This window comes from Prionailurus bengalensis, chromosome A2 (assembly GCF_016509475.1).
Source record: "Prionailurus bengalensis isolate Pbe53 chromosome A2, Fcat_Pben_1.1_paternal_pri, whole genome shotgun sequence".
Lineage (NCBI taxonomy): Eukaryota > Metazoa > Chordata > Mammalia > Carnivora > Felidae > Prionailurus > Prionailurus bengalensis.
Window position 1 is genome coordinate 14,344,576 of NC_057348.1, and position 13,173 is coordinate 14,357,748.

At 48.9% G+C, this 13,173-nt stretch overlaps 1 protein-coding gene across 10 annotated transcripts in view; it reads right to left on the reverse strand.

Moving 5' to 3' along the window:
* Window positions 1-13,173, reverse strand: part of SUGP2 (SURP and G-patch domain containing 2) — a 40,098-nt gene that overhangs the window by 21,097 nt on the left and 5,828 nt on the right. For 3 of the 10 annotated variants that reach the window (XR_006298313.1, XM_043587134.1, XM_043587127.1), the window contains exons 1-4: window positions 11,089-11,183; window positions 9,595-9,726; window positions 4,340-5,944; window positions 966-1,086 (exon numbers count right to left, since the gene is read on the reverse strand). Coding sequence is in view for 9 of the 10 variants with exons in the window: in XM_043587134.1 (XP_043443069.1) it covers window positions 966-1,086; window positions 4,340-5,944; window positions 9,595-9,726; window positions 11,089-11,128 (1,898 nt within the window). In the remaining variant the exon portion in view is untranslated. Of the gene's footprint in view, window positions 1-965; window positions 1,087-4,339; window positions 5,945-9,594; window positions 9,727-10,652; window positions 10,957-11,036; window positions 11,189-11,348; window positions 11,554-13,173 lie in introns of those variants that run through there. The other 7 variants (XM_043587128.1, XM_043587126.1, XM_043587132.1 and 4 more) reach the window with 7 other exon arrangements.

The window sequence follows — 13,173 nt, forward strand, 5'->3', positions numbered from 1 at the left end:
ACGCAGGACATACTGAGAGGGAGAAACGGTGGAGGTGAGTGATGGTATCTTTACCTTTTTATTTGTCTCTATTTTTACAAAGGGCATATGCCACTTTTAAAATATTTTCACTTGCAGCAATCAAATCTAGAGATAATCCTAAACACATAAGAAAATATGAGACGTTAAGTGATTCACTGAAGCAGTTTCAGACAGTATATAATCAAAATCATTCTGAAAATCCAGTAAGAGAGGAATGGCTAAACTCTGGCCACCTTCTCTATGGAGTGTAAATGCAGCTCTCTGAAAATGCTTATGAAGAATAAAGAATATGAGCATTTTCCTGTGTTCTCTAAAATGAGCAGGAAAAATACATATAAATACATACATACAAATAAAAATAAGAACAGGACAGATCATAGTAAAACCACAGCTACATTAAACAGAAACCCAAACAGCCCACAGTGAGCAGGAAGACTGGAGGCAAACATGCAAAAATGTCAGTAGATGTTGGTGGGCACATAGGTGGCTTCCCCCTACTATCTGTTGTTCCTGATTTCCACTAAAAAGTACTATATTTATGGTCAAAACTTTAACTTTAAAAAGTTGTTCTATTCATGTGAAGAGTGAATAAGGCAAAAGGAAAGAGTTTAACCAAGAGTAGCAGCAACAAGTCACAAACAACTGCTGTGACACACTCCTTAACTTCATGTGCTCTGTGCGTGTACCTCTCACCTCATCCTTAAGTCAGCGCAGAGGGTTGAGAGGTTCCATGCCCGGATGAGAGAAGGCCACATGGCATGCCTGCAGGAGGGCCAGGGCTTGAATGCAGGTGAACCTGACCCTCCCTCATGCTCTTCCCACTGGCAAATACCAATGCTCAAAACAGATATCTCACTCACCCTCTGCATTGGATACCATCACGACACCAAGTTTGCCATGTGTTCTATGGGAGGGATGTGGAGGGCCAAAATTTAAAGACCTACCAGTAAGCAGGGTCCTCCTTGAGAAGAGTTCTCTCTTTGGGAGACAGGCTGCCTCCGACAATACGTGTGACCAGCTGGTCGATAGTGTCCACCACCTTGTGATCTGCTCGCTGAGGAACCGCTGGAACACACAAAAGGGCTTTTCTGAGAAATGCATTGGACCGCGTGGGGCCTGAGACAACCAGGACAGAGCCAGAGGCTTAGGATGGAACTTAAGCAGGCACCAGTGACCAAAATCCTCATTCCCGAGAAACCAGCGTTGAAAAGAGGAAAGCAGCACAGTATTTTAAAAACCAATATGTAAAATATCTTCCCAAAAGACAGAATAGCATAAACACTAGGAAAGAGAGTCACAAGCTCACGATGACTATACAGAGCAATGTATGCATATATTCTATAGAAGGAAATGATTTGCAGCAACTCAATTCTGTTTTTCATGTATCGCTTAACTAGAATGTTCACATTCAGGAAAAAATATAAAAGATATAAAACATGTCTAGGTATAAAACACATAAAAAAATATTTAGGTTATGATTCCCAATATAAAAGAGGTAAGAAAAGATATATAAATACAGACATGTAGTAAAAAAGATTAGAAGGAAATATTCCAGAATGTTAATAGATGTTATCTATGAATGGTAGATTTACCAGGGACTTCATTTTCTTTGTGCTTTAGCTATAAAAAATAAATATGTAGGGGTGCCTGGGTGGCTCAGTCGGTCCAACTTCAGCTCAGGTCATGATCTCCTGATCCGTGAGTTTGAGCCCCTCATTGGGCTCTGTGCTGACAGCTCAGAGCCTGGAGCCTGTTTCAGATTCCATGTCTCTCTCTCTCTGCCCCTCCCCAGCTCATGCTCTGTCTCTCAAAAATGAATAAACATTAAAAAAAAAAAATTTAAATATGCATGCTTTATAATCAGAAAACATATATATAAATTTGCAAAACAAAATTCCCTAATCAAAAAAGTGAGTGGCCCTAAGGTAGATGTTCATAGAAAATATCTGAATATATGAAAAGAAAAGCATTTCCTAAAGTATAAACTTCCTTCAATATGAATTTTAATTTACAAGGCCACCAGCAACACAGAAGAGCATCTGTGCCCTCAATTAATAAGACTGTTTATTTAGTTTTCTGATATTTGCTAATTTTAATATCACAGAATGGTCTGTTCGGTCATTTGATAAAAACCACTCCAGGAGGTACCTGGGTGGCTCAGTCAGTTAAGCATCCGACTTTGGCTCAGGTCACGATCTTGCGGTTTGCGAGTTTGAGCCCCACATCAGTCACTGTGCTGTCAGCCCAGAACCTGCTTCAATCCTGTCACCCTTTCTCTCTGCCCCTCCCCTGCTTCTGCACTAAGGTAAATATTTAAAACCAAAAAAAGAATCTGCAAAAACCACTCCTGAACTGGAGAGGTTTGCCTGTTTGTTGTGTCGAGTAACTAACTGCATTGTCCTCTCCTTGCCTATGTCCAAGATACAGCTTTGAGCTTATTTTAAATATCAGTGTAAGCTTTTTATACCGGATAAATTGATTCTTCAATCGTCGTGCTGTTGCAAGTATTTCCCCTTTGATTATTGGCTCTCATTTTATAGAACTTTTAGTTTTACATGACTTTACAGAGGAGTAAGAGTTCAAAGTCAGAAGCTTTCAAAAACAACACAACTTTTGGATCACTACAACCACCTCTTGAGAAGGTAACCACAAGGAAGGGCCCCAGCTTTGGCCCCATAATCCTCCTCTTGAGACCAAATTCTACAGAGAACTTAAAAAATAACAGGAAGAGTCATCAAAGCATTCAACCGAAGAGGTCATCTCAGCATTTCTAACAGTAATGGAAGCAGCAGCAGAGCAGTGCCCCACAAGACATGGGCTCTGGTGCCATCTACCTGCTGTCCAGACAGCCCAGGCTTGCAGATGTCAATTACTAGGGAACCCGCCTCTGCTTAGCCTCAGAGGCCTCTAGTAAAAGGCAGCATGAGTCCCACATCAAGGGAAGGGTGAGGTAATTTACGTTAGGTCAGTATCATGATGCAGCAATTGCTGTAGAAACACAGAAAAAGACCTTTGATAGTCCTGTAAAAGAACAGACTGTAGTGTTTTCAGTACACCAAGACAGCAGCTGCGGGCAAACCTGTGAAGCAGCAAAACCAGGGAAGGGTGGTGGGCAACTTTAAGTTACGGGAGACTTTTTCATACAAAGTTCTTCAGTACTGACATTACACTGACTTTCCACTCCCCCACTTTGGGGGGTGTGGGAAGGAGGCGTCCTGCTTCGGCCCTGAGCCCACTTCTGGAAGGCTCCCTCTCCAAGAGGTAGGTGTGGCTGCCCATCCATAGTGGGACCTACTCTGTGCCTGATGTAGTCAGGGTTCCATAAGTGTATAGGGGAGTAAAGAGATTCAGGGACAAATAAGGCTTTCCCACATGGCTGGGGCAGTGGAAGGTGAAAACTGTCTTGGGGGGAAAAGGACTTCCTCCTCCGGAGGTAAAGGGGGGAAAGTGCTTCCTCGCCGGTCACAAAGCCACCACATAATGCTCATGATTTCTGGGTCAGGTCTGGACTATGACAGCATTCATCCTGGGCGCTAAGCAGGAGAGAGAAGGGATACCAAATAGCCAGTGTTTATATTACCTCTTTGTTGGCCTTTCTGGAACCTCCTCAAAGCTGATTTGTTAACTGCAGGTTACCAGATGTACCTAAGTGATCTATCGATCTTTAGCCATTCTAGAAAACTGAGTCTCTCAGGGTAGACAGGTGCTTCTACTACCTGGGCAGACCTGGCTAATCTCTGCCAGTCCCTTGACACAGCTCAAACACGGCCTCCCCAACTCCCCTTGGCTGGGATCTCTTCCATCCCCCTTAATCCTGGCACAGGAGAAGCTGGGTTTTATCATTTCTGTCCCTTAAGAGCCTGGGGACTCCCCAGAGACAGAGCCCAGTGTTTACTTTCCCCTCTAGTAATACCTTAGGGTGGGAAAGATGGGGATGCTGTAACAACAAGGGCTTCTTAACCTTGGTTGCGGAATGGCACAAACCCTCCCCCCCCCCCCCCGCCCCGCCAGAAGGCAGAGGCAAAATTGTGTACAAATACATGTGCATTTTTCCTGACCAGGGCCACAGCTTTTGATCAGGAGTCTGTGACCCAGAAACATCTAAGGACTTCTGTGGTAGACAGAAGATTCCTAATATATGCTTACAGAATGAGGCAGACATGTACACTGGCCAATCGGAGTTTTCTACTAAAATTCTGATGTTTCCAGTTGGCTAAAAAATTCTGTGTAAAAATCTCAAAGAAAATAAGAGACATTACAAGAAAACATGACAAACAAACTAATCACAAGAAATAGGAACTTTCGCTGCTTTCCTTACCATCACTCAGCCCACTTGGAGACGTGGCCTGGACTTCGGGTTTGGTAGGAGGAACCGTTTTCTCCTCATCTTGGGTTGGCTCGGGTTCGGCTTTCTTGACCTGGAGGGGACACCCACTGCTGACCAGCCAGGCCTTCAGGTGATCGATGTACTCTCTTCCAAACAGAGTAGAGTCCTCAAAATTTGGAAACGCGGCAGGAGAGGGAGCTAGATCTTGGAGGCCGACAGCTTCTAAGATTTTCTCTTGCCGGAAAGAAGAGGCCAAGGAGAAAGTCTGTCCCAAGAGGGCTAGAGATTTCCGGCAGAGAGAATTGGTGGTCTCCAGGGCAACAGCCAAGTCCAGGGGATTGCTGAGGGTCTTCATTTTGACACTCAGCTCATAGGCATTGCAGGCCATGAGGAGGGGTGTGACACTCTTCAGAAGCCGGTCTTGAAGCCTCATTATATACTTGTCAAAGGGCTTTATGATTTCAAAAAAGCAATTTTTGGTCTTCACAGCACCTTTGTCTAAAAGCATATTTAAAAACTCGTTATCAACTCTGGGTGTTTTCAAAGCAGAGTGCTTTAAAAATTTGATAGTAAAAAAGCAAAAATCTCTGTGCTCTGGTTTTAAGGAGCATTTGAACGAAGCGAGCATTTTAGCACAGGTTTCGGTTTCGAGTTCAAAGAGAGTCTGGAAAAGCTGGGAAAATTTAACATCATCTTTTATGGTGTGGAATCCTGCCCATTTGATTATTTCTATCCCAAATCTCGAAAAAACATCAGACTTATCTATGAGGTCAAAGCTCATCTTTCTTCTGGGGAGCCGAATATCCTTCAGACTGAGCCCCAAAGGGATCTGAGTAGGAAACTGGATATCTTCTGTCCCTGGGTTCGTCCCCAGGGTCACATCAGGACTTGAGGTGGTTTTCTGGATTTGGTTGGTGCCCTGAGTTTTGGGAGTAATACGGTTTACAGTGGGTACTTTTTTCGTACTCACACTTCTTAGTGTGACAAGCTTTCCAACTCCCCCTTTAGATGGGAGGAGGCCCTGAGTCTCCCCCTTTCCTAAAAGGGCCCCCTCCTGGTCAACGATGTTTAGACCCCGGCCTCTGCCCTGGACTTGGCCACTGCCCCTCAGCACAGAGTCTGTCTCCCCTGGACGGTCCACGTCGTAATCCCGACTTTCTTTCTCCAGACACTCTTTCTCAATCAGCCTGGAGGAACCGAATTCCCCCAGTAGTGCAGAAGGACCAAAACTATACTCCTGCGACCAGGGGGATTCTTGAGAAACAGGGTGGCCAAAGTCTTGTTCCCAAGAGCCACGGAGTGCAAATTTCCAGTCCTGAGAACGGAAATGTCCCAATTTCCGGTGGCCAAAAACTTGGTCTCGGGAATCAGAGTGGGAAAATTCCAGATCCCGGCCACATTCTTTGCGAAAGAAGCTGTCTTCACTTACAGAAGGGTTGCTTGATCTGAAAGAAGGTCCTGGAAATACATCACCTCTCAGGCTTTCTCTCCCAGTGTCTCGAGGGTGGGTTACAGATCCAGCCAGAGTGTATCTGCTGTCACTAGGAATGTCATCATACATATCTGCTCTGGCTCGTGGGACTGTCCTTAGAAGATCTGAAATAAACGATCCAAAGAAGAACACAAAGGTAATTTAGACCAGAGGCTGCAAACGGACAGTCCACAGACCATCAGCCAGCAAGGGGACTTTATCTGCCAGAGCGCAGTATTTATTTCCAACATTTAAAATAAGTGTGGCTTTATTTAGAAATCTGGGTTTACTACTTATAAAAACAGAAGAAGACCTACAACCACTGGGCACACACATGCCCTGATGACAGTCCACAGAGGCTGGGCAAAAGTGCCCCTCACTTATTTGGGCTTCCTGTCCGGGCTCTGTAGGGATCTTCTTTTAAACTAACGGAAGGGAGGGGCGCCTGGGTGGCTCAGTCGGTTGAGCGTCCGACTTCGGCTCAGGTCACCATCTCACAGTCTGTGAGTTCGAGCCCCGCGTCGGGCTCTGTGCTGACAGCTCAGAGCCTGGAGCCTGCTTCCGATTCTGTCTCCCTCTCTCTCTGCCCCTCCCCACCTCATGCTCTGTCTCTCTCTGTCTCAGAAATAAACATTAAAAAAAATAAATAAATTAAAAAATAAAAATTAAAAAAAAAAATAAACTAACGGAAGGGTGTCTGGTCCCCAAATAATCTGGGCTTCTTTACTAAAACTGGAGCACTTGTATGTTTCTACTTCTACCACACAGAAGACAGGTTTGCAGGAGGCTATTTGCCCTCCCTGCGTCTAAGGAGTGTTGGACCACAGTGCCACTGAGGCAGAAGCCACGGCTGATACTTCACACCCCATAGCCGACCACAGCGGAGCACTTGACCCAAAGGTGGCAGATAGGCTCCCCGTGGAAAGGTCCACTGGGCCAACCAATCTTCTGAAATAACAAAGGAACTAAGAGGGGACACAGAAGCTAAACAAGCCACAGCAAGAGAGGCCATAATGAAAACTGAACAGTGTGTGTAGAAATGAGAAAAACAGGAATCTAGATTTGCATTTGCTTATTCAAGTAACTAACTCTTGATTTTGGCTCAGGTCATGATCCTAGGATGGGCTCCACACTGAGTGTGGAGGCTGCTGAAATCTCTCCTCTCTCTCTCCCCCGCTCATTTTCTCTCTAAAATAAAATTTAAAAAATTTAAATAATTAAAAGAAGTGAACTATGGGCATATGGGAATAGCAGACCTCAGGGAGACTTTGCAGAGTAGCTTCCTAACGTTCTAGCTTGTGAATCAGAACCTATTACCTAGTCAAGAAGTCAAAAGAGAGAGAAAGATAGCAGGAAGTAGTAACGGGCCAAGAGGCCACAGGAAGCTAAAGCTTTACATAAACCCAAGTTTATGCATTCAACAAGTACTTACTAAGCAACTAATATGTATGGGCACTGCTCCAGGCAACATGATTATAGCAAGGAGAGGAGACAGTAAAGTCTCTACCCTCCTGGATTTGTCAGTTGAGGGAGCCAAACAATAAACAAAAATCCATCACATGTAAGAAAGTTCCAATAGGAAATATCCAGCAGGAAGGAACACAAACAGGGGAAGCCATTTTCAGACAGGCTGATCAAGGTGGGTAGCTCTAACAATGTACCTGAGCAGCAGAGGCCTGGTGTGAGAGGCCAGACTGCGCGGTTATGGAGGAAGCCTTCCACGCAAAGGGAGCATGAGCACAAAGCCCTGCAGCAGGACTAGCAGGGAACGAGTGTAGCCGGCATGGAACAGAGGAACAAGGCGCAAAGCAGTAAGAAGGCAGCTCCTAGATTCTGTCGTACACTAGAGCCCTTAGGGACCCCCAGGCATCCTGATTTAATTGATTAGGAGAGGGTGTGGCCTGAGCAGTAGGGTTTTTAAAGGGTCCCCAGATAATTCCAACAAGCAGCAAAGTTACAGAACCACTATGACACAAAATGTGGACAGGAGTACCAGATCAAGTGAGGCCCTCGATGGACTCTACAGTTTACTCTGAACAAGATGGAAAGCCATGAAGGGGTTTGGAGTAAAGGGATGACTTCGTTGGCTGCTGCTCAGGGAACTGACCACAAAAGACAAGAGTGGATATGGATGTTCCAGCAAAATCCACCGGGATAATCCTGGTATCGACAGCTATTGATGGCATGAATGGGGCACAGCATTGAAGGAAGAGTAGAGGCTGGAGTCTGCACAACAGGATTTTCCAATGCCTTGTAAACCAATGCAGACTAGAGCAGATACGGTGAAAGGCTGACCAATGGACCACACGGCTAGCTCTGTGACAAAGTGGTGGTTCCAGAACCATCCAGCATCCTGTTGGTTTCCGAGTACAGATCCCGCCCCCCATTTTTCTTGACAAAACTAAGATACGTATTGATGTTTGAGTCTCTAGGTAAAGACAAAATCTCCACATATACGTGTACGTGTGTATGTATATGTATAAGTATACACATATACACATGTGAGGACACATGTCAACATGTAAGTATTCAGGATTACACGAACATATCACTAGAAGAACCGAAGGATGCACAAATCTGTGGTGACACAGATACGGTTACTTCAGAGGGCTAAGGAAGCAGCTACGAACTTTTAAATTTTTACTCCTAACTACTTTATAATTCTTCCAATCCTTCGTAACGGGAATGTATTTGTGTACCACTCAAGCAATTTTTAAAAACTCAGAAGCTGAAGACAGCTTCTAACCTCCAGCTTCTCCACATCCAAAGCACACAAGTTATCCCTACCCCAAGCACTTAATTCACTCAACCAACACTGAGGAAGTTTCCTCGGTGGAGACTGGCTCAGGGGTGGGCGCGGTGAGCAGCACAGACCTGAAGGAGGCCTGGGGGAGGCTGGCCCACCTCAGAAAAGTAAGGGCTCAGCACACTGCCCCAGGACTCGGAAGAACAACCAAACCAACCTCAAAACCTGCAGGAGCTTCCAGGGGGAAGGCACCAGCAAGCTGGGTCTTAGTGCCTGAGGGAATTAACCAGGCTGGGCTGGGGAGGGATTCAAAGGCAAGGACAGGCAGCACAGTGTCCCTGAAACACGAGCCTCGAGGCAGGGGATGAGGGCTGCGACCCTCGAGCGCCGCGGTGAGGAACCTCCCTGTCATCCTACAAACTCCGTGCACACCATTTTTTATTCTGCTGGCATGACATTTCAAAACTTTCCAAAGGGAAGGCTCTCAGGCAGGGCCTACACCTGGCAGCCTCCCATGCCCTTGTCTCGCACACACCACTGTTACCTGGCCGTTCCCGTACTCCTCTGAGGATGTGACCCCAAAACGGGGGGCCCCAAGAGTCCAAGTAGGGCCTTGGCCCAGCAAGGCCGGCATTAATAGATCAGCGGGGAGGGCAGACTTGAGGGGAATGAAGCCAGAAGCCGAGAGACTGTTGAGGAGATTATTGCAATAATCCAGGTGAGAACTAGTAAGAGCTCAGATCTGGGCAGCAATGGTGGGGATGGAGCCGGGAGACTGATCCAAGAACCCTCCTTTAGGTGGGGGAGGATGCCTGGGGCGGAGAAGCTTCCGAGAATGACAATCCCCACTTCCGCGTGACGGGCTGACAGGGGGACCAAGAGAAAAGTTTATCTCCCCTCGACAAACAAGGAAGGCAGGATCAGAAGAACTCCAGAGTGTGCCCAAGGTACCGATATCCTCCTGCCCTGACCCTAAAAGCATGCCCCGTAACTACCCTCCCACCAAAGAAACCAAGCACTTTAATTCACCTTGAGCTTTAAACTGAAGAGCTTCACCTACGGCCTCACCACTGGGGTCCATGTGATATCGGTTAGCTTTTTCTTGCAAAACAGCATCAAAAGTCTCCTGTGCAATTCGCCTAGCTGCCATGTTTCTCTGACCTGTAGTGAGAGGGGGAAAAAAAGACACTAAGAATGACAACTAATGCTCACATGGCCCGCTCTGTTTCACCTAACCCTCAAAGTAACAGGACAAGTAATCGATAACTCAACACGGTGCTGCAGAGGGAGGCCAGATTATTCTAGGGGGGGCTTCTGAGAACCCTCGCAGAGTTCACAGGGGCGTTGGCTGAGGAGCAAACCAAACCCAGCATCGTGATCTTAGACAATTCATTTTGCTTCTCTGAGCCCATTTCCTCAGAATCCCTACCTGCTGGGGTTACTGCACGTAAGAGCGTAGGCGGTGGGACCATACCCCTCGCACGTGGGATCTTTAGGAGAGCTGCGATCTTTCCCATTTCTATTTTCCTATCTCACAGACACGCAAAGAGGATCTGAGGACTGACTTGCCCTCTGAGAGGAGCCTCTCAACCAACAAGTGACTGGAGGAGTCCCTGACTGGTGACAGAGCTTGCTCTGTACCAGGTCCTCTGGTCGGAAAGGGACTCTCACAATCTCGTTTACTCCTTCCAACAACCCAGTGAAAAGCGGGCGCTGTTAGAAACGACACTATACAGAAGAAAAGATAGACTCGGGCTAAGTGACCCACCCAAGGTCAGACAGCCCAGACTGAAACCTGGCAAACAGGGCACGGGTAGTGGGGACAAAGCCCTGAACGCTGACGGGAAAAAGACGGGAGAAGCAACAATGAGGAATCCAGCGGCTACCTCCTTAACCAAAATATCCCTTCCATCTTGAAACATCCAACCTCAAGACTCAAACCTGCCCTACCTCATAGTCATTTCTTACACCCATCACCCCCCCTTTGCTCATCCTTAAGCCCTTTTCCTGGGGCGCCCCTTGTTCGGTGCCATCGAAGGGCAGGGTCTCCCAGCCAGGGGGCTCCGGATCAAATCGAGTGACCTAACCTTTTTACGCCTCCATTTCCCCATCCATGGAATGGGCAGCTCGTGGTGGGGGCTGCTGTGGGGAGTGAACCAGGTAAAAAATGGTAAAGGGCTCGATACAGCGGCTGGCCGCCGTAATCCCCGTACGGGCTGGGTGGAATGAATGGACGAAAGAACCCTTCGGGCGTGGCCCGCCTCCTACCGGCCTAGCCTCCGAAGACGAAGAAAAGGGGGCGTCGGGCCTGGGAGGCCGAAGACCGCCCCCCAGGCCGACCCGGCCGGGACGCCGCCGATGCGCAGCGCGAGGGCCGTGCTCGCGGCATCACGCCCCGCGGCCCCCGGGGCCGAGCCCGAGCCTCCCACCCCGGGGCCCGCCCACCGACGACGCCCGGGCCCAGGCCTCATCCCGGACCCACCGCGCGCGGAGCCGCCCCCGCCGCTGCCTCAGGCTCCTCACCCGCCGCCGCTGCCGCCGCCGCCGCGCGAGGCGGGGACATGCAAATGAGCCAACGGTCTCCGCAGCGCCGCGCCGCGCACGCGCAAGCTACCGCCGAGCTCTGGTGCGCAGGCGCAAGCGGCCGCCGCCAAGTCCTCTTGCGCAGGCGCGCTGCTCGCTTCTACAAGGCAGACGCTCCCGAGGCAAAAGATTAATTTGTTGGGGGCGGCGGCGACGGGGAGCGGCCGTCAAAAGACGGCACAGGCGCCGCCTCTGCACACCTGTTGGCTCTCTCAGCTTTACCCGTACTCGAAGTCACCCTTGATCACTCCGCGAGCGGTCCGTGGAGCTGAGGGAGGCCGAGGCGAATTGGCGCCAGCGCGCCTGCGCGCGTACGGTGGCCGGAAGGGACCAGAGGTGGCTCTGCCGGGTGACAGTCGCGAGCCCCACCCTTTCCCCACGTGGCTGCGAAGACCGGGTGAGAAGCTGAGGCTGCGGAGTCCCTTTGCGCGGGGAGGGGAGTGGGCGCCCCCGGGTCGGGCTGGTGACTGTGGCGCCGCCCTCGCGGACCTGGTTTTGGGGAATGACCCTTACAATGACTCTTACAGCTGCCGGGGGACAAAATTCTCCATTTCCCTGGCCTCTGCTTTCTTTTCATTCATTTATTCATTCATTCATAACCTATGTACTGAGTGCCTGCTGCGTGGTGGTGAACAAAGTTGACTTGACCCCAGTTCTCCTGGAGGTTAAATTTGAGGAAATGCCTCGACAGTAAATGCAAATGAGATAAATGAACCATGTAGCTCCAGGTAGATGTAGTATTAAAATAAAAGGATGATGCAGTAGGAGAAAGGGGGCTGCTTTAACCAGAGTGGTTATGAAGAGGGTCCCTTTGGTAGCTGGGAAAGAATGAGAAAAAGGTGGGAAAGTGCGGGTGGGAAGGTGTAGGTAAGAGACCTATAAAATCCACGTAGACAAAGGGCTGCTGGTAAGGAGACTGGATTTTGTTCTGAGAAGGTTGGGATGCCACCGCAGGATTTTGAGCAATGAGGTCTCTTTATGATTTCAAGTTTCTGTCTGGCACTAAGTGGAGAATAGAAGTGCAGTGTGGCAGGGAGGAAGCTGCAGACTGTGCCTGAACCAGGGTGGGTGTGTCCAGGTGGAGGAAGGTGAGGAGTCATTAGAGTCCCTGCTGTGTCAGGGCAGTGTTTTCTTGATGAGCAGAACCCTGACTTAGAAAGGAAAACTGGGTGTCAGTTGGGCCTTGCTAACTCCCTTTCTTGGACCCATGAAGGGAGCTGGTAATGCTGTTTCCCCCCTTTCTTAGTGTGACCTGTTCCCAGGTGGCTCCCAGATGACCATTCCTAGGCACTGTCTTTCTCATGAGCTCCAGATCTGCACTTTCATTCTGCCCCCTAGCCCTGTGCCTGACCTGGGGGACCCCTGCAGGACTCACCCTAGAGGTGGTCCCAGAGCTAGACATTGATCTCCCCAGCTCAGGGAGCTCAGGACTGGGCAGGGGGAAGTTCATGGGGCAGGGGAGACAAGGTCAGAGAATACATATAGGTCCTAAGTGGTCAGGGGAGGCTCCCAGGATGAGGCAGCCTGGAAGAGCTAGCAGAAACTCCTCAGAGAACTCAGGTGGAAGGAAGGTGTTCATGAGGCAAGGTGGCATGATGGCCAGACCTTTTCCTGCTTGTGTGATCTCTGGCAGGTTCTTCCCCTCTCTAAGCTTCAGATTCCTCATCTGTAAAGTAGGCGTAATGGCATTTGCCTTTAGGATTGTGCCCCTGTGACAGAGTGGCCACTCACTGTTGGCCTCCAACAGCCACAGCTGGGAAGTTCTTGCCCCTTGGAGCTGGTCAGGAACACTCCTCGCGCACATACCAGCCCAGGTGTCTCACTGAGAAACGATTGAAACAGAAAATCTTCACTTTTTTCCTTCACCTTTGACCTGGAAAATCCTTAGCAGTCCCTAAACAGGCTCCTTGTTCTTCTGGGCCAGAAAGGGGTGGGGGGCGGGGGGCGGCTATCTGCAAGGGAGCAAGGTGAAGTGTTTGATGCCCTTATGCCTCGCCCCCCTCTAAGTAAACTGGTCTAATTACC